We start from the raw sequence: 19,684 nt of genomic DNA on the forward strand, positions 1-19,684 counted from the left end.
GATTGTTGCTTCATTCCTTTCAACAGTTAAATTAAATAAGTTTCATTGTCCTCATCTTAATCATTCTAATGACATCCTTGAATAATATAGGACTAGAATTAGATGCAGAAGGCTTTCACTTCTCTTCACGGAGATTGAAAGGTTATGGGTTAACTGCTATAGCCTACCGCCATCACGCGTTCGCTCTTCTTTCAAACTACCTGTGAGTTATTGGCTGCTGTATTTAACATTCAGCAAAAAAAAAGAAAAAAAAAAGAACTTGCCTCACTCCTCAAATATTGGTATAAGAAATGCTAAAACAAAAATAAATGTTCAGCAAGCTATTCTAGTCTAGCTTTTCTTGCATGGGACTCCAAGAGCTTCTCCAAGGTGCTTGCGTATTGCGCAAGAGACAGAAGCTATAACTTAAAAGCATATTATGTATCATCATTAATTAGCTAAATATAAAAGACTAATACTGCATTGACTATGTTACCGGAAAGAGGTAGTCTAGGATATCTAAATAAGGCAACATATCTACAAAAGGATGCACTATTTTAGATGCGATTTGAATGGAGTTGGAGAGAAAGACTGCGAGAGCACTCGTGCGTACACTGATTTAAAGCAACGACATTCGATAGTGATAGGCTGTTAAAACTTGAGCTGCAATTAACAACGTATATATATATTTTTTTAAATTAACAAGGTGACCCCCGAAAGCCAGATGAAGATGGGTCAATTAGACGCACATTCTGTCTTTATATTACTGTAGCATAGGCTAAGCTGCAGCAAATTTAGGCCTGCCCGTGACAATATTTTTTTACCATGAGATGATAGGTCTACATGCATTGTGAAGTGTGCTCCATACTGAGATAGGTCTGTTCCCACCCTGACCACACCACTCACGTGTGGTCAGCATACGTGTTATTCAAACACTGCACCCACACTGCTCGTGAGCGTCTGCGTGGCCAAGTGCTAAAATAAACCTTGGTTCTATTTGTGACCCTGCAAGTCCTGCTTTTCAAATCTCCTCATTGTTTTTTAGAAGCATATAGCCACGTGGGTGATTGAAAGATCAACCGACTGGAGTGTGGACGTCAGTTCTAGTAATGCACCGTGAAGTTGGTTGCCAACCGCCATATGAAGTCCAAAGAAGATAAAGAAGCCTGTAGGGAAGGAGGAGAGATGACAAGAAACGTATTCGTTTTATCTGTGGATTAATTGTCAGAGTAGAGGACCTTGTGCATGTCAGGTAAAATAACAACCCAATGTTTATATCCCAGGACAAATTACCTAGCCACAGCAAGCTAGCTAAACAGGACAAATTACCTAGCCACAGCAAGCTAGCTAGCTAAATTGCCATAAATGTTTAATGCTCTCGACCTGTCCACAAATTATTATAATTAGTTCAGATTGTGTTTTGATATTTCAACCTGCGTGTCCTGAACAAAATCAACTTGCGCACGTTTGGTCAGCATGTGAGCATTGATTCATCATGCAGAGGCCGTAGAAAAACCAGATTTAGACATCACATATAATTTAACAATTCCATTTCACGCCATTCTGTTCATAAACACTGAACAAAAACATAAATGCAAAAGATTTGACTGATTTAAGGAAATTAGTCAGCTGAAATAAATTCATTTAGGCCCTCATCTATGGATTTCACATGACTGGGAATACCGATATGCATCAGTTGGTCACAAATCCATTTTTTTTTTAAGTAGGGGCGTGGATCAGAAATCCAGTCAGTATCTTGTGACCACCATTTTCCTCATGCAGCGCAACATCTCCTTCATATAGTTAATCAGACTGTTGATTGTGGCCTGTGGAATGTTGTCCCAATCCTCTTAATTGTTGCTGGATATTGGCGGGAACTGGACACGCTGTCGTACAAATCGTTCCAGAGCATCCCAAACATGCTAAAATGGGTGACATGTCTGGTGAGTATGCAGGCCATGGAAGAACTGGGACAATTTCAGCTACCAGGAATTATGTACAGATCCTTGCGACATGGTGTTGTTATGCTGAAACATGAAGCACGACAATGGGCCTCAGGATCTCGCCATGGTATCTCTGTGCATTCAAATTGCCACCGACAAAATGCAATTGTGTTCGTTAACACAACGTTAACATCAGAAAACATGATGCCATACACACGGTCTGCCATCTGCCCGGTACAGTTGAATCCAGGATTAATCTGTGAAGCGCACCCTTCTCCAACATGCCAGTGGCCATCGAAGGGGAGCATTTGCCCACTGACGTCAGTTACGATGCTAAACTGAAGTCAGATCAAGACCCTGGTGAAGACGACGAGCACGCAGAGGAGCTTCCCTGAGACGGTGTCTGACAGTTTGTGCAGAAATTCTTTGGTTGTGCAAACCCAGTTTCAACAGCTGTCCGGGTGGCTGGTATCAGACTATCCCACAGGTGAAGAAGACAGATGTGGAGGTCTTGGGCTGGCATGGTTAGCCGGACTGACAAATTCTCTAAAAGGACATTGGAGGTGGCTTATGGTAAAAGAATGAACATCCAATTCTCTGGCAACAGCTTTGGTGGACATTCCTGCAGTCAGCATGCCAACTGCATGCTGCCTCAAAACTTGAGAGATATGTGGCATCGTGTTTAGAGTGGCCTTTTACTCTCCGCAGCACAAGGTTCACCTGTGTAATGATCATTCTGTTTAATCAGAATCAGCTTCTTCATATGCCACACCTGTCAGGTGGATGCATTTTCAAATGTGCACAAAATGAAAGAAATAAAACTTTTGGAAATTTCTAGGAAATGTTATTTCAGCTCATGAAACATGAGGACCAACACTTTACATGTTGTGCTTATATTTTCATTCGGTGTAGATTAAGATCACGCTGTAATGCAGATTAAGTACAGTTAGACAGCAGGTCAGAATTTGCTCAAATAACATATGGAGACCAAGGGAGGGCAATAAATTCCCATTAGCATTAGATAGGCATTTTTACCAAGTCCCACATTTAGGTCTAGACATTCAAATTGCTTTGAGACAGAGGTGGTGATGGATACAGAAACATTTCAAATGGCTCTTTATGTAATTTGCGACACCCCTTCCTCTGCCAACTCTATCAGATCTAAAAACATTAAAACCAGCCAGTCAGATACGCAGAGTCCAGCATACTGCTTTAGCTAAGTTTCAGTTATAACCAGAATGTCTGTGTTGGTTTGAGATGTCAGACTAACAATAACATTTAAAAAATTGAAATCAAAACTTCTCGCATTTACATGAATCAGTCAAAGGCTGCAGCTAGGGCTGCTGTGGTGACTGTATTACCGTCACACCGGCGGTCAGGAGTCATGAAGGCAGTCAAATTCAACGTGACCGTTTAGTCAGTTACAACTAGAGTGGCCAAATAACTTATTAAAATGAAGCACATTAATCCACTTTACAAGGGGTGTAGAGCCTAACTGGGATACATAAGCAGCACATGAGTTTCAAGTTTGGGGAATATAATTTGCATGCATAAATCACATTTATGGTCGCTTTTGAGAACGTTGTTTTCTGCTAATGGAACATTCGTGCTTATAGCCTGCTGCTGTGTGCGCATTGCTGCGCTTATAAATGTGAAGAAATAGCCTAATAGTTTAAAAACAGCTTAAGCTAAACGTTCTGATCGGCTGCATCAGCCTCATTGCGTAAAAAAGTGTTTTGATGTTAGTGCTTGTACTCATTTGGGATCTATCGCATCCCACAACTGTCCCAGACTGTTTGGGAATATTTATTTCTCACACAGAACAGCACAACTTTTGTACTATGGTGGATAGTAGATTGACATAGGCTAGTGCTTTTGTTGTTCGTTAGACCTACTCATCTTGTTGGCTGACAAAACGTAAAATGTGGACAGTTCTTCCAATATCTTCAATATGCACCTTGGAATTGGATAAGGATGTGCGTAGTTGCGTCCCCGATGTGTCAGTCTTCACTTGTAGCCTGTGAGAAAGACCCGATCACTTGATGGAGAGCCGTGTGAGTGAGATGAGCTTTGGAGCAGGCAGAACTCAGGGAGCAGGGCTGCAAAAGGCATGGATTTTTTAGGGTGCATTATGGCCACACAAAGGGGATGCCCCCAGGATATTCGAGGCATTATCAAGTGCTTCTCAAATTGTGAATGAGAGACTGACGAAGTGTGTACAGCCTGCGCATTAAAACAAAGCAGAGCTCATGCCTTTCAAGCAACTTTTAAAAAACTCATGTTGCATCATGCAACCTTACAATAGATTAAAAATCAAAACACACAGCCCAACGTTTGTAGAACAACTAAAGTTACAGTAATAACTCTAAATTTAGCATATAGGAGTACCTATTTCTTTGTTACCCACTCAAATCGTTTGGAGAAAATATCCTTTTGATTTTATTCAGCTTTGTTCAATTTAATTCTTCATACTATAAAACAATGCCACGGAATTCTAAGCAAATATTGTCTACTAAATGAACTTGTGTAGCACACAGCCATATGGCATAGCCAGATCAGGACAACTAAGGGTACGCTATTCTGTTCTTCTGAAATAGACTACATTTTCTCCATATCATGGTGTTTCTTTAGACCCGCCTAAAATAAATCAGGGATTTATTGTGAAGGTGTAGACTACATTCCATGGATTTAGACGTTTAAAAATGTAGACATTCCAAAAAGTCTGCATCAGTGGCTTGTAGGCTGTGAGTGGAAGCCAGGAGATACTAAATGTGTTTCTATTAATTAAAAATGGTCAATTACCGTGAGACCGACAGTTATTTGCTTGACAATCACCAGACAAAATTGTGACCGCCACAGCCCTGATTGCAGGATTTCAGATCAAATGGAGATTCTAATACAAACATGCCATGTTAAACAGATAACCCCCCCTAATAGAAAATACCATGGTTGGCTTGAATTGTTGCAGACCTTCAATATGATGATAATACTAAGAATTTATGGTTGGGATTACCAAAGTGGGACTTGGGGTGTTGATAAGTCAACGTCTCAGCGCAACCTTAATAGGCAAGGACAGGGTCCAGGCACCAAGATGATTTGGATGGACCCCATCCTCTCTATAGAACATCTTCCATTTCCAAAAGGTGTCAAAGTTATCCACAAAAGTAACTCCAACAGAATTGCAGTAGACTCATAGCCAGTCATGTAGTGCCAGCAACCTACTGAATCTTTCGCTGCCATGCTCAGTGATGGCACTGGGCCTGAAATAATTTGATTTTAATTTATTTATTTGAGTCTTTCAGAGTTCCAATCAGTTCTATAAAATCCAGATTCAGACATTCCGAGCTAGCCATCCTAATGTCATTAGATCGCACATGGATTACGACAGCGACAGCCTCCATATTCTGGCATAAAAAGGTAGGAAGAGATGGCAGAGGGGATCCGGCAGTTTTTTCACCTCGTGCCGGCCGCAAAACCCATTGTGGCTGACAGAGGAACCAGTGCATCAGACACCCTCAAGGTCCAGTGATCTGAATCCAAGGTAGAATCCGGGTCAGAATCTCCCTGGGAAGGAGTCAGGATAGGGGCCGATGGCGCTGGAACCTCCAAAGCCAAGAGGACGAAGCTGTTTGACAACTGGATTTGGGTCAGGCTCCCAACACCAAAGAAGGCACAATCGCCACAGGCTGCTTCCCTCCATTTGGCAGTATCACCCACTAAATCCATCCGAAGCGACAGTCCTGCTTCATTTTCCAGGGAAGTGGGAGATTTCTTCGGCGAGGGGTCCCTGGAAGGCATTGGCCATGTAGTCAATGAGTGTTGACATGGCGGTGATACTCTCAGCACATCGTCCAGACTGTGGAATAGAGGAGAAAGTAGGCGAGGGTACTTTCCCCAGTCGATTTTGCAAGCTCTTAAATCTATTTGTTAATAGTAGCAACTTCTTCTCTATAGTCCTCTGTGGGTAAACAATTGTTGCATTGGAACTCCAGTTGGTGCACATTGTCCTGGAAGAGCGCGTAGTAAATACAGCTCCTGCAGCGCACAAAATGCTAAATTTTACATCTGAACAGGGAAGCCTCCATGAGAAGAGACATTGCAACACGGATTATGTTGCTGAGATAACGATTTACAGGTAGAGTAAAAAAAGACAGGTCATCAGTAAATACACCAAAAACTTTAAAAAATGTAATGAAACAAATAGACTAGCCTGTTAACCATAACTTTCTGCAACAATTTGTGCACTCGCTCTCCTTCCAGTGTCCCTAGAAATCAAATGTTACCAACCCTTAGTAAACTTCTGGGGGGAAAAAACCTGTTTGACCAGATACAATGCTACTTCACAGTAAACACATTGACAAAACAGAATTTCAGTATTCTTATAGGGAAGGACACTCAACAAGCACAGCACTTACACAAATGACTGATGATTGGCTGAGAGAAATTTATGATAAATGATTGTGTGGGCTGTCTTGTTCGACTTCAATTCAGCTTTTGACATTATCAAGCATAGTCTGCAGCTGGAAAAACATGTGTTATGGCTTTATACCCCCTGCTATAATGTGGATAAAGAGTTACTTGTCTAACAGAACACAGACGGTGTTCTTTAATGGAAGCCTCTCAAATATAATCCAGTTAGAATCAGGAATTCCCCAGGGTAGCCGTTTAGGCCCCTTGCATTTTTAAATGTTTACTAACATGCCACTGCCTGAGTAAAGCCAGAGTGTCTATGTATGCGGATGACTCAACACTATACACGCCAGCTACTACAGCGAATGAAATGACAGCAACACTCAACAAATAGTTGCAGTTAGTTTCAGAGTGGGTAGCAAGGAATAAGTTAGCCCTAAATATTTCTAAAACCAAAAGCATTGTAATTGGAACAAAAACATTCACTAAACCCTAAACCTCAACTAAAACTTGAAATAAATAAATGTGGAAATTGTAAACTGTAAACGTATTAATGCAGCTAAGATGGAGAGAAGTATGTCTATAATAAAGCCATGCTCTGCCTTAACACTATCAACAAGGCAGGTCTTCCTGGCCCCAGTTTTGTCGCACCTTGACTACTGTTCAGTTGTGTGGTCATGTGCCACAAAAAAAGGACTTAGGAAAATTGCAATTGGCTCAGAACAGGGCAGCACTGCCTTAATTTTGGTGGACCCCAGGAAGTGTAACTGCTGCTTTGGTTCACACCCTTTTAAGCTAATGGGGATCCATAATAAATAGAAATAGCTACTTTAAAAGGTTGAATGAGAAACATTCAAACATACTGAGCACAAACTGCTCTTTGAAAATGTGTTACTGCAACTATGCCTACCGGACACAGAGATGTATAGTGGAGGTGACGTTGTGGTTAGAAATAGGAATGTCAGTTGCTCTAGTCTATTTAAAACACAAATCCAGACATGATTGTTGTGACTTCCAGTCACTCAGTGCCAGGACAGAGATGGCATGTCCCACTTGGTTCTTTACACATTATGTCTGCGAGTCTTAATACATCAGATTATGGCAAATTCTGTTGGATTTTGGGTTGAATTGGGTCTTCCACGGGTTAAATAATGTATAAGTCAAAGTGACACAAGGGAAGGATATTGTATAGGGAAGTTGAAATCTACCTCATGATGACATTCTTGGTCAGTGTAGCCTATAGGTCAGGGCTCCCCAACTGGCAGCGTCGGCACCCCCCCAAAATATTTATTTTTAATTGTTGAACATAAAACTAAAAACAAGCGCCAAGTGATTATAATTTTTGAAATCTATTCCAAAGTATTTTCATGCATAATAGAGAGATGTGAACGTATACACATGGAAGCAAAGTTTGAAATGATTCAATTATATCCGTTTGGGCTTCTTGCGTTCAATTTGCAGCCTACAAATTATTTGTATTTATGTTCCAGCCCCCTAACCATCCGCCCTTGAATATTTTATTACATTTTTTAAATGGCACGCAGCTAAATCTAGTTTTTTTTTGTTTTTTAAATCTAGCTTTTTTTTAAAAATGTTTTACCTTGAACTACGTGAGTCATGTAAGAAAAAATTCTTATTTACAATGACGGCCTACCCCGCCCAAAACCGGTCGATGCTGGGCCAATTGTGTGCCACCCTATGGGACTCCCAATCACAGCCGGATGTGATGCAGTCTGGATTCAAACCAGGGACTGCAGTGACGCCTCTTGCACTAAGATGCAGCGCCTTAGACTGCTGCGCCACTCAGGCGTTTTACAGACTCACAGGACTTGATGATGCCCCATACATATCAAGCAATGCAACATCTAGTCTGATTAATCAGGCTGTAACACACACACACACACACTAGGCTTGGATGGTATACCGGAGAACTTGGAAATAGCCAAGGGGTGGTTTTGAAGTTTTTTTAAATACATTTGAATATTTGTAGCTACTTTTAAATTAAATACCTGCAGTCAACTTCTGCAATACGTTAGGATATAAAGCAGATCATGTTCTTTATTTCAACAGTCACATTATGAGGCTTAGAGATAGTCCCTAGTCACGTTTGTTGACAAGCACACAACGATGAGAGACCGGAGCCTTGTGAGTAACTCACTCACTGTTGTGCACCACACACTGATCTAGTTACAGTATGGAATTCACAGCGAAATATTTGCCAGCTAGATGTCATATTAGGCAGGGAAAACCAGTTTGGGTGATTTCAGGTAAATCAAAATAAAATCACAACATGTTTTTGAGCTCATTCAGCAGTTTTTACCTGATTAAGTACAATATCATTGTAAATTAAATGTTGAAAGTTCATTTTTAACTTAAGAATATACATTGATGCAGTCGCTGCTTCCTGTTGAAAACAACCTACACGTGCAATAATAGTAATCATATTGCTTGGGGGGGTTAAAACTAACACAGCTCAAAAACAACACGGAATCTGGCAGTGGTGGAAAAAGTGCCCAATTACCCAAAGATACCTTCATAGAAAATGACTCAGGCAAAAGTGAAAGTCACCCAGAAAAATACTACTTAAGTATCAAAAGTATATGTAATTGCAAAAATATACTTAAGTATCAAAAAGCATAAATCATTTCAAATTGCTTATAATATGCTAAATCAGACAGCACAATCTTATTATTTTTTATTTATTTACGGATAGCCAAGGGAACACTACAACACGCAGACATAATTTAAAGTACTTCAAAGTATTTTTGTACATCACTAGTTAGGGGACAATTCGTATAAGACAGCAAGCTACATTTAGAAGTGTTGCATTTTGAATCAAGTGGGTCACCAATGTGGTAAGTGTAACAACACTTTTGTTAAATCACTTCCATCGATATTACGCAGAGATCAATAGTACAGTGGGCAAACATTTGGGGTGCAGCGCTGTTTAAACTAAAATTATTGAAAGGCCACACTGAAACTTGGAATAACCTATACATGGTTGGTTAGCTGAACATTTGTAGAAGGCTTCCATCTATATTTTGGAATGGGGGACGTTGATTTCGGGAGGCTGCCATCATGGAAAAGGGAAGAAAAATGTGTTGTTAGTCAACTTCAATGAATCCCGAACCGCCACAGGATATTAACCTGTTAGAGCTCTAGGGGCGCTATTTCATTTTTGGATAAAAAACGTTCCCGTTTTAAGCGCGATATTTTGTCACGAAAAGATGCTCGACTATGCATATTCTTGACAGTTTTGGAAAGAAAACACTCTGAAGTTTCAGAATCTGCAAAGATTTTGTCTGTAAGTGCCCCAGAACTCATTCTACAGGCGAAACCAAGATGATGCATCACCCAGGAATTAGCAGAATTTCTGAAGCTCTGTTTTCCATTCTCTCCTTATATGGTTGTGATTGCGCAACGAATGAGCCTACACTTTCTGTCGTTCGCCCAAGGTCTTAGCAGCATTGTGACGTATTTTTTGGCATATCATTGGAAGATTGACCATAAGAGACTACATTTTCCAAGTGTCCGCCTGGTGTCCTGCGTCGAATTCGGTGCGCAATTGCCAGCTGCTTCCACTTTACCATTTGATTCAGGGGAGAAAGCATGTGTCCAAGAACGATGTATCAATGAAGAGATATGTGAAAAACACCTTGATGATTGATTCTAAACAACGTTTGCCATGTTTTCAGTCGATATTATGGAGTTAATTTGGAAAAAAGTTTGCGTTTTGAGGACTGAATTTATGGATTTTTTTTGGTAGCCAAATGTGATGTATAAAACGGAGCTATTTCTAATACACAAGGAATCTTTTTGGAAAAACTGAGCATCTGCTATCTAACTGAGAGTATCCTCATTGAAAACATCAGAAGTTCTTCAAAGGTAAATGATTTTATTTGAAGGCTTTTATGTTTTTGTTAATGTTGCGTGCTGGATGCTAACGCTAATGCTAACGCTAAATGCTAACTCTAGCTAGCTACTTTTACACAAATTATTGTTTTCCTATGGTTGAGAAGCATATTTTGAAAATCTGAGATGACAGTGTTGTTTACAAAAGGCTAAGCTTGAGAGATGGCATATTTATTTCATTTCATTTGCGATTTTCATAAATAGTTAACGTTGTGTTATGCTAATGAGCTTGCTGATAGATTTACACAATCCTGGATACAGGGGTTTTTTCATAGCTAAACGTGACGCAGAAAACGGAGCGATTTGTCCTAAACAAATAATCTTTCAGGAAAAACTGAACATTTGCTATCTGAGAGTCTCCTCATTGAAAACATCTGAAGTTCTTCAAAGGTAAATGATTTTTTTGAATGCTTTTCTGTTTTTTTATGTAAATGTTGCCAGCTGAATGCTAATGCTAAATGCTACGTTAGCCATCAATACTGTTACACAAATGCTTGTTTTGCAATGGTTGAGAAGCATATTTTGAAAATCTGAGATGACAGTGTTGTTAACAAAAGGCTAAGCTTGAGAGCTAGCATATTTATTTCATTTCATTTGCGATTTTCATGAATAGTTAACGTTGCGTTATGGTAATGAGCTTGAGTCTGTATTCACGAACCCGGATCCGGGATGGGGAGATCAGAAAGGTTAACAGTGACAACAGTTGGCTGCTATTTAAGTGATAGTTTGACGGTCAACTCCGTATTGATGTGTGGCCAACGACTTTTATAGAGAGACCTCCCCCAGAATTATCCAGTACCATTTGAGATTTAGTTTTTTATAACTGCGTTCTAAGTTCCAGCACGTTTGATCAACTCAACACTACAAAACCAAATACATTAAGCAATTGATTGTGTCACTATGTTGACTAAAACTCTTATACTAACATCACGAATCTGAGGTAAAAGGGTTAACCACTCCCCCAATTCAATGTGATCAAAACTTTCGCTTCTGTGCACATACAGCCCCATCAGGGAAAGAAGCGTAATATACAGGGGCTTCCAGAAAGTATTCATACCTCTTGACTAGGGTTGCACATTTTGGGGAATAGTCAGAGGTGGAAACTTTCCGTGGGAATTAACAGAAACAGAATGCAAATTAATATTAATACCATTTAAAATGTAAATGTTTTTTGCATTGGATATATTTACAATATCATATGAAGACAGAAATAATAGCAAATTATTTCATCCTTCCAATAGAAATAAAACAATTTAATTGCGAATTTAACTTTAATTAAATGAGTTGACTCACCACATGGGATGATTTCACTGAACAACAAAAGGGAATATTGAATGATCCATCGCATCTCACAATAACATTTTCAACATACATCTGTAAAATGATAGTCTAGAATCTAAAGCTTTGCTTGTCTTCCTCTCAGGCTTACATGTCTTCTCCCTGGACCTCCTTAATTGTTCACCTCTTGAACATCAGACTGAGGCCTCACCTTCACTGTCACTTTCCAACCTTGTTGTGGATGGCTCGAATTTGCCCGGATAGCCACCAATTTTTCAACCCTTGTATTGGTCAGCCTGTTGCGTGCTTTGGTGTGTGTGTTCCCAAACAAGGACCAGTTGCGCTCTGAGGCGGCTGATGTTGGTGGGATTTGGAGGATGATGGAGGCAACAGGGGAAAGAGCCTCCGATTCACAAAGTCCCTTCCACCAGGTGGCTGATGAGATATGTTGGCATGACTGCCATATTGCATCTCCATCCCAAAGCCTTTGCTTGGAAGTGTACTCCAGACTGTCAAGAACCTTGACCGCATCCAGGCCAAGGTGGCAAGACACAGTATTGATGACACCATAGGCCTTGTTGATCTCTGCACCAGACAGGATTCTCTCGCCAGCATACTTGGGGTCCAACATGTACGCTGCGGCATGTATGGGCTTCAGACAGAAGTCTTCACGCTTCTTGATGCATTTCAGAGCTGCAGATTCCTCTTCTTGGAGCAACAGTGTAAGGGGCATCGAAGTACAGATTTCTTCTCTTACATCTGCAAGCAGAGTCTGGACATCAGACGGGGTGGCATTGTCTACCTCAATCCGCGCAATGGCTACTGCTATAGGTTTCAGGATTTTCAGGCTGCTTACCACTCTCTCCCAAAATACATAATCTAGGAGGATCCTCTTGATGGGGCCCTCCATAATCGGCAGACTGATATGGCCATTTATTGGAGACTCCTTCCCCTCCAGGAGACTGTCAAACATATTGACAACACCACCTCAACGGGTGTTGCTGGGCAGCTTCAATGTGGTGCTCTTATTCTTCTCACTTTGCTTGGTGAGGTAGATTGCTGCTATTACTTGATAACCCTGCTAAATGCTCTACAGTTGTGCATTTGGTTTTCTAACTTAGTCATTAGTTATCTAAGTGGTTAGCTTCTTGCAATCAAGCTCTTCTTGGTAACAGCAGAGAATCCCGCCAACTGGATAAAGAGACTTGCGGTCTAATATTTGTTGTGTGTGTGCAGCAAACTGTCAGTAGCATTTATAAGTCACTTTATGAGCTGGGATGTCTGCCCTGCAAACAGTTTGTCAGAGAGTGCTATGGGATTTTATATGTACTTATTGTGCCCCTTGTGTTCAGTGCCGGTATTACATAATATCCCAGGATGGCACATGGTTGACATGACAATCTGGATACCGCCCAAGCCTAGTATACACACAGCTTGAAACTAATGTCTGCAAAATCGTTTAAAATCAGTAGAGGCTGCTGAGGGGAGGACGGCTCATAATAATGTCTGGAACGGAGCGAATAGAATGGAAACCATGTATTTGATACCATTCCACTCCAGCCATTACCACAAGCTATCCTCCCCAATTAAGGTGCCACCAACTAGAGGTCGACCGATTATGATTTTTCAATGCCGATACCGATTATTGGATGACCCAAAAAGCCGATACCGATTAATCAGACGATTTTTTAAAATGTATTTGTAATAATGACCATTTCAACAATACTGAATGAACACTTATTTTAACTTAATATAATACATCAATAAAATCAATTTAGCCTCAAGTAAATAATGAAACATGTTCAATTTGGTTTAAATAATGCAAAAACAAAGTGTTGGAGAAGAAAGTAAAAGTGCAATATGTGCCATGTAAGAAAGCTAACGTTTCAGTTCCTTGCTCAGAACATGAGAACATATGAAAGCTGATGGTTCCTTTTAAAATGAGTCTTCAATATTCCCAGGTAAGAGGTTTTAGGTTGTAGTTATTATAGGAATTATAGGACTATTTCCCTCTGTACCATTTGTATTTCATTAACCTTTGACTATTAGATGTTCTTATAGGCACTTTAGTATTGCCAGTGTAACAGTATAGCTTCCGTCCCTCTCCTCGCTCCTCCCTGGGCTCGAACCAGCAACACAACGACAACAGCCACCATCGAAGCAGCGTTACCCATGCAGAGCAAGGGGACCAACTACTAGAAGGCTCAGAGCGAGTGACGTTTGAAACACTATTAGCGCGCGCTAACTAGCCATTTCACTTCACGTCACACCAGCCTCATCTCGGGAGTTGATAGGCTTGAAGTCATAAACAGCGCAATGCTTGAAGCACAACGAAGAGCTGCTGGCAAAATGCACAAAAGTGCTGTTTGAATGAATGTTTACGCGCCTGCTTCTGCCTACCACCACTCAGTCAGATACTTGTATGCTCAGTCAGATTATATGCAATGCAGGACACGCTAGATAATATCTAGTAATATCATCAACCATGTGTAGTTAACTAGTGATTATGATCGATTGTTTTTATAAGATAAGATTAATGCTAGCTAGCAACTTACCTTGGCTTACTGCATTCGCGTATTTATTTTACCTTTATTTAACTAGGCAAGTCAGTTAAGAACAAATTCTTATTTTCAATGACGGCCTAGGAACAGTGGGTTAACTGCCTGTTCAGGGGCAGAACGACAGATTTTTACCTTGTCAGCTCGGGGATATAACTTGCAACCTTTCGGTTACTAGTCCAACGCTCTAACCACTAGGCTACCCTGCCGCATAACAGGCAGTCTCCTTGTGGAGTGCAACGAGAGAGAGGCAGGTCGTTATTGCGTTGGACTAGTTAACTGTAAGGTTGCAAGATTGGATCCCCCGAGCTGACGTTCTGCCCCTGAACAAGGCAGTTAACCCACCGTTCCTAGGCCGACATGGAAAATAAGAATGTGTTCTTAACTGACTTGCCTAGTTAAATAAAAAGGTATATATAAAAAATATTTAAAAAATACCGTTTTTTTTTTTATTAAAAAAATAAATAATAATTAAATCAGCGCCCAAAAATACCGATTTCCGATTTTCAAGTTTTCATAACATGGCCCTAATTAAATCGGCCATTCTGATTTGTCGGTTGACCTCTCTCACCAACCTCCTGTGGTGAAAATGTTCCTTACAAGCCAGAATGTTTAATAATATTGCATTTTAACTTACTCTACCGGTTGAAGGTGTGGTTTGTCCTTCAGCTGCTTGAAATGAGATAAAATATCCACAGGAAAGTATTGTTTACTAGACTTTTTAGAGAGCCTGTAGATATGGTTCAGTTCAACAAGGTAAAATTAGTTTCATATTGGATAAATCGGTTCTCTCGTCAAAGCTATGGAACCAAGCATGCCATGACAATGAATATTTTATATTCTGAATCAGGGGAGGATGAAGAACAATTAACTTTTTTTACAACATTGAAATCCAAATTAAACATTTAAAATTCACATCAATTGTCACGTGTGATGAGATGCAACAGCTGGAAATTTCACTGTGATTACTCACCTTCTTCATTATGCCTGTCTTCCTCTTGCTAAAAGTTGTGTATCGTCTCAACTTGTTGTCGATAAATTCCATTTTTATCTTTACACGTCCACGTGTCTTCTTCCCCGGTTTTGCGCCAGCAACACCTCCGGGGACTAAACCATAAGCCCCCGGTGGTACCCCAGTCCCCTTCCCTGTCACCGCAGCCTCCATCTCCAGTCTCTCCCGCTTTACACCTCTTCTGTTGTCTCTGATTGATCCCATCATGTCGTCATCATCCCCCGAGTCCGAATCAGCGTCTGACCCACTGCATCCCATGGGCGCACACTTTTTGTCTGGGTCGTACCGGCTCCCTCCGTGAACCCCAACTCCCGTATTCAGACTTCCGATGCCTCCCTGGCCGGCGGTCTGTAGAGTCGTCAGTCCCGTCCCGCTCACTGGTCTTGCCCCACCTCTTGGACCCACTTCTGGACCGTTGCCCCCCAACATCCCAACCGCACCGGTGCTGTCGCTGACCCCAGTTGTCGTCTGCACTGCTCTGACCAACACGGGGCGAATTCCACTCCCAATAACCACAGAACCGTGACCTGTGTTACCACTGACATACGCTGATCCGTTTCCAGATGGTGCTGATCCAGCCTGGCTTGGTAACATTCTATTTAGAGGACCCGGTCTCTGAAATCGCCAGCCGACTGCTGGAGCGCGTGTGTTAGTAAAATTACGGCACAGCTCATGCAACCCAACCACCCAAAAGGTAAACAAGCAGAGAAAATGAGGACATTGCGAAATTGGCGTCTGTTTGAAACCACCAGCGTAAACTTTAAAAAGTGATGCTGCCCCTAGGACTCTTCAGCCCGGTCCAGCTTGGCTCAACCTTCTCAATTTCCAAAACTCCGAGCAATTTCTCTAAAAGGAAAAAGCTTAGAGCGCATTAGTTATTACTCCGCCATGTCATGTAGTTCACACCTTAAACGCTTTAAGTGTCATCGGTATCCGCCTTCAATGCACAAACGCTGCAAATATTTAATCGAATATCACGCAGTATTTTCGCCGTGCATTTGCACACAAACCTGATGCCGTTTGAAATAATGTATCAGATAGTGGACTAATATTACAACCCAAGAACTACTTTCCTCCTTATAAAGAGATACAATGTTTCCTTTTATGGAGTTGTCTCTCCTTATTTGGCGAGTCAAAGCGTCGTCTACGGATTGGCCGATGAGGATCTCAGTAGAGCTACCATTGGTCAATATAGCATGTTTATTAGAATAAATACCAAAATGGTTGCGCTGTACACGACGTCAATGTGGTCATGCGTTGAGATATTGAAATATCAAAACATGCATGCCCTCAAAGCAGCATAGTATTTAATTTGTATCAAGACAGTAAATTAAAGGGTATAATAAACGTGTTATAGACGATAATAAAAGTGTTGTGCCTAAGAACAGGATAGTGGGTTTTAGAATTTACTACATTTATCATAGCTAAATAAATGGTGGTACTATCTAAAATATCACATTTAGAAAATAATTCAAAAGCAGATTGAATCGGAACATTACATGTTCCAAATTTTGATAAATACTTTATCTGATGGTAATAGCCTAAATAATTTTGCTATAATCTTGTTAGAATGAGCGATATTGGATGTTGTTAAATACTTAGTAATAACATTTTATAACTTTACATATTAGAGGTAATTAACACTCCCCCTTTATCAAATCACCTTCAATCAAGGGCCATGGACAACAAGCCCAGTAGATCATTGTAGAATAAATCAGGCCAATCAAGGGTCAATGTCATCATTAATCATAAGCAGTAGGCCTACATATCACAGGCAACACAATATTGGGAGCACAGTAGGATCACAGTATTACACCTAAATATCCTCAATACCTATGCAAATACGCAATGGAAAAAGTATTCGTAAGCATGAGTCCAACTAGCTCTCCCATATCAGTACCCCCCCCCCACAGATTTGTTTTCTATATTTTTTTTTAGGATAAAGTTTGTACACAAATCAAATCAAATCAAATGTTATTTGTCACATACACATGGTTAGCAGATGTTAATGCGAGTGTAGCGAAATGCTTGTGCTTCTAGTTCCGACAATGCAGTAATAACCAACAAGTAATCTAGCTAACAATTCCAAAACTACTACCTTATACACACAAGTGTAAGGGGATAAAGAATATGTACATAAAGATATATGAGTGAGTGATGGTACAGAGCGGCATAGGCAAGATACAGTAGATGGTATTGAGTGCAGTATATACATATGAGATGAGTATGTAAACAAAGTGGCACAGTTAAAGTGGCTAGTGATACATGTATTACATAAAGATGCAGTAGATGATATAGAGTACAGTATATACATATACATATGAGATGAATAATGTAGGGTATGTAAACATTATATTAGGTAGCATTGTTTAAAGTGGCTAGTGATATATTTTACATAATTTCCCATCAATTCCCATTATTAAAGTGGCTGGAGTTGAGTCAGTGTGTTGGCAGCAGCCACTCAATGTTAGTGGTGGCTGTTTAACAGTCTGATGGCCTTGAGATAGAAGCTGTTTTTCAGTCTCTCGGTCCCAGCTTTGATGCACCTGTACTGACCTTGCCTTCTGGATGATAGCGGGGTGAACATGCAGTGGCTCGGGTGGTTGTTGTCCTTGATGATCTTAATGGCCTTCCTTTGACATCGGGTGGTGTAGGTGTCCTGGAGGGCAGGTAGTTTGCCCCCGGTGATGCGTTGTGCAGACCTCACTACCCTCTGGAGAGCCTTACGGTTGTGGGCGGAGCAGTTGCCGTACCAGGCGGTGATACAGCCCGCCAGGATGCTCTCGATTGTGCATCTGTAGAAGTTTGTGAGTGCTTTTGGTGACAAGCAGAATTTCTTCAGCCTCCTGAGGTTGAAGAGGCGCTGCTGCGCCTTCTTCACGATGCTGTCTGTGTGGGTGGACCAATTCAGTTTGTCTGTGATGTGTACGCTGAGGAACTTAAAACTTACTACCCTCTCCACTACTGTTCCATCAATGTGGATAGGGGGGTGTTCCCTCTGCTGTTTCCTGAAGTCCACAATCATCTCCTTAGTTTTGTTGACGTTGAGTGTGAGGTTATTTTCCTGACACCACACTCCGAGGGCCCTCACCTCCTCCCTGTAGGCCGTCTCGTCGTTGTTGGTAATCAAGCCTACCACTGTTGTGTCGTCCGCAAACTTGATGATTGAGTTGGAGGCGTGCGTGTCTCTATACTGACGCTTAGCTTGTTTGATTGCCTTGCGGAGGGAATAGTTACACTGTTTGTATTCGGTCATGTTTCCGGTCACCTTGCCCTGATTAAAAGCAGTGGTTTGGGCTTTCAGTTTCACACGAATGCTGCCATCAATCCACAGTTTCTGGTTTGGGAATGTTTTAAGCGTTGCTGTGGGAACGACATCTTCAACGCACATTCTAATGAACTCGCTCACCGAATCAGCGTATTCGTCAATGTTGTTGTCTGACGCAATAGGTCCACACCTACTCATTCAAGGGTTTTTCTTTATTTTTACTATTTTCCACATTGTAGAATAATAGGGTGGACATCAAAACTATGAAATAACATATATGGAATCATGTAGTAACCAAAAAAAGTGTTAAACCTCCCGTTGTCCTCCTATTATGCCTACCACACAGTGTTCCCCCGGGTCACCCTGTCCCGTCTTGGCTAAAAGCCCAGTGGGCACAAGTGTGACATTATGCGTGTGAACAGCCTTTGCAGATGTATTTCTTACACCTGCAGCACGCGGTGTGTGTCTTGGCGTCCTTCTTGGGTGGGCAGAGCTGACACGTCTTTCTCTTACTCGCCCCCGGCGGGGCGGCTGGGGCGTCGGCCGGGCCAGCGGCTTGCTCCCGGGCTTGCGGACGAGCCTTGGCGGTGGCACTCTGTAGGACTTTGACAAGTGCGGACGCGGCTTGGGTGCGGGGGAGACGCTGCATTCTTTGGATCAAGGCCTAAAGAGTGCCTTTCCGAGCTGCTCCAGGAACACCCTCCTCTTGTTCCGCTTCCCAGGCATCCAGTCGGGCTTGATCTCTCGCCATATGACAAAGGCGTTGTAGGAGGACACGTCGAGGATGTTGTGGAAGATAACCAGGGGCCAGTGGGCGGTCATCCGTCTGTAGCTGTAGGTCCCGACCACCTTGTCTAGGTTGTCCACGCCGCCCTTGTTGCAGTTGTAGTCTAGGATGAGGGCCGGCTTCCGGTCGCGGCGATCGCTAACGTCGGGCTCCGTGTGCAGCGTGCTCAGAAGTAGCATGTTCTTATTTCTCTTTGCCAGGTAGGACACTAGAGTGGCGGTGGGCGTGAAGGCAAACCTGGAGGACGAGACCTGTCTGCCCTTTGACTGGAGCAACGCGGGAGGAAGCTCGGGCTTGTTCTTTCGCACCGTGCCGACCATGGTGAGGTTCCTCTCGAGGAGCCGCTGCCCGAGTCCGTAGGAGGTGAAGAAATTGGCTCTGAGCCACACAGACACGGGGAATCAACTCGTATCGCTGCCCGGGGTCACTCTGACCCGTCGAGACAACGGGAAGGTTAAACAAATCAAAATATATTTTAGATTCTTCATAGTCGCCACCCTTTGCCTTGATGGCAGTTTGCACACTCTTGGTATTCTC

General features: G+C 41.8%; 1 protein-coding gene and 1 long non-coding RNA gene across 5 annotated transcripts in view; one reads left to right on the plus strand and one right to left on the minus strand.

The window, feature by feature from the left end:
• LOC110502230 (serum response factor) overlaps nt 1–16,231 on the minus strand; it is a 61,301-nt gene extending 45,070 nt beyond the window's left edge. For 2 of the 4 annotated variants that reach the window (XM_021580102.3, XM_021580104.3), the window contains exon 1: nt 15,054–16,231. In XM_021580102.3, the coding sequence (XP_021435777.1) occupies nt 15,054–15,686 (633 nt within the window). In that variant the 5' untranslated portion in view covers nt 15,687–16,231. The remainder of the gene's footprint in view (nt 1–15,053) is intronic. The other 2 variants (XM_090216587.1, XM_090216588.1) reach the window with 1 other exon arrangement.
• LOC149972467 (uncharacterized) lies at nt 10,079–11,799 on the plus strand. The gene is made up of 3 exons (XR_016490888.1): nt 10,079–10,217; nt 10,573–10,634; nt 11,668–11,799. It is a non-coding gene; the product is annotated as an uncharacterized LOC149972467 (long non-coding RNA).
• Nucleotides 16,232–19,684: the final 3,453 nt, after the last annotated feature.

The sequence above is a fragment of the Oncorhynchus mykiss genome, chromosome 23, assembly GCF_057628025.1.
Source record: "Oncorhynchus mykiss isolate SJ-2025 chromosome 23, ASM5762802v1, whole genome shotgun sequence".
NCBI lineage: Eukaryota > Metazoa > Chordata > Actinopteri > Salmoniformes > Salmonidae > Oncorhynchus > Oncorhynchus mykiss.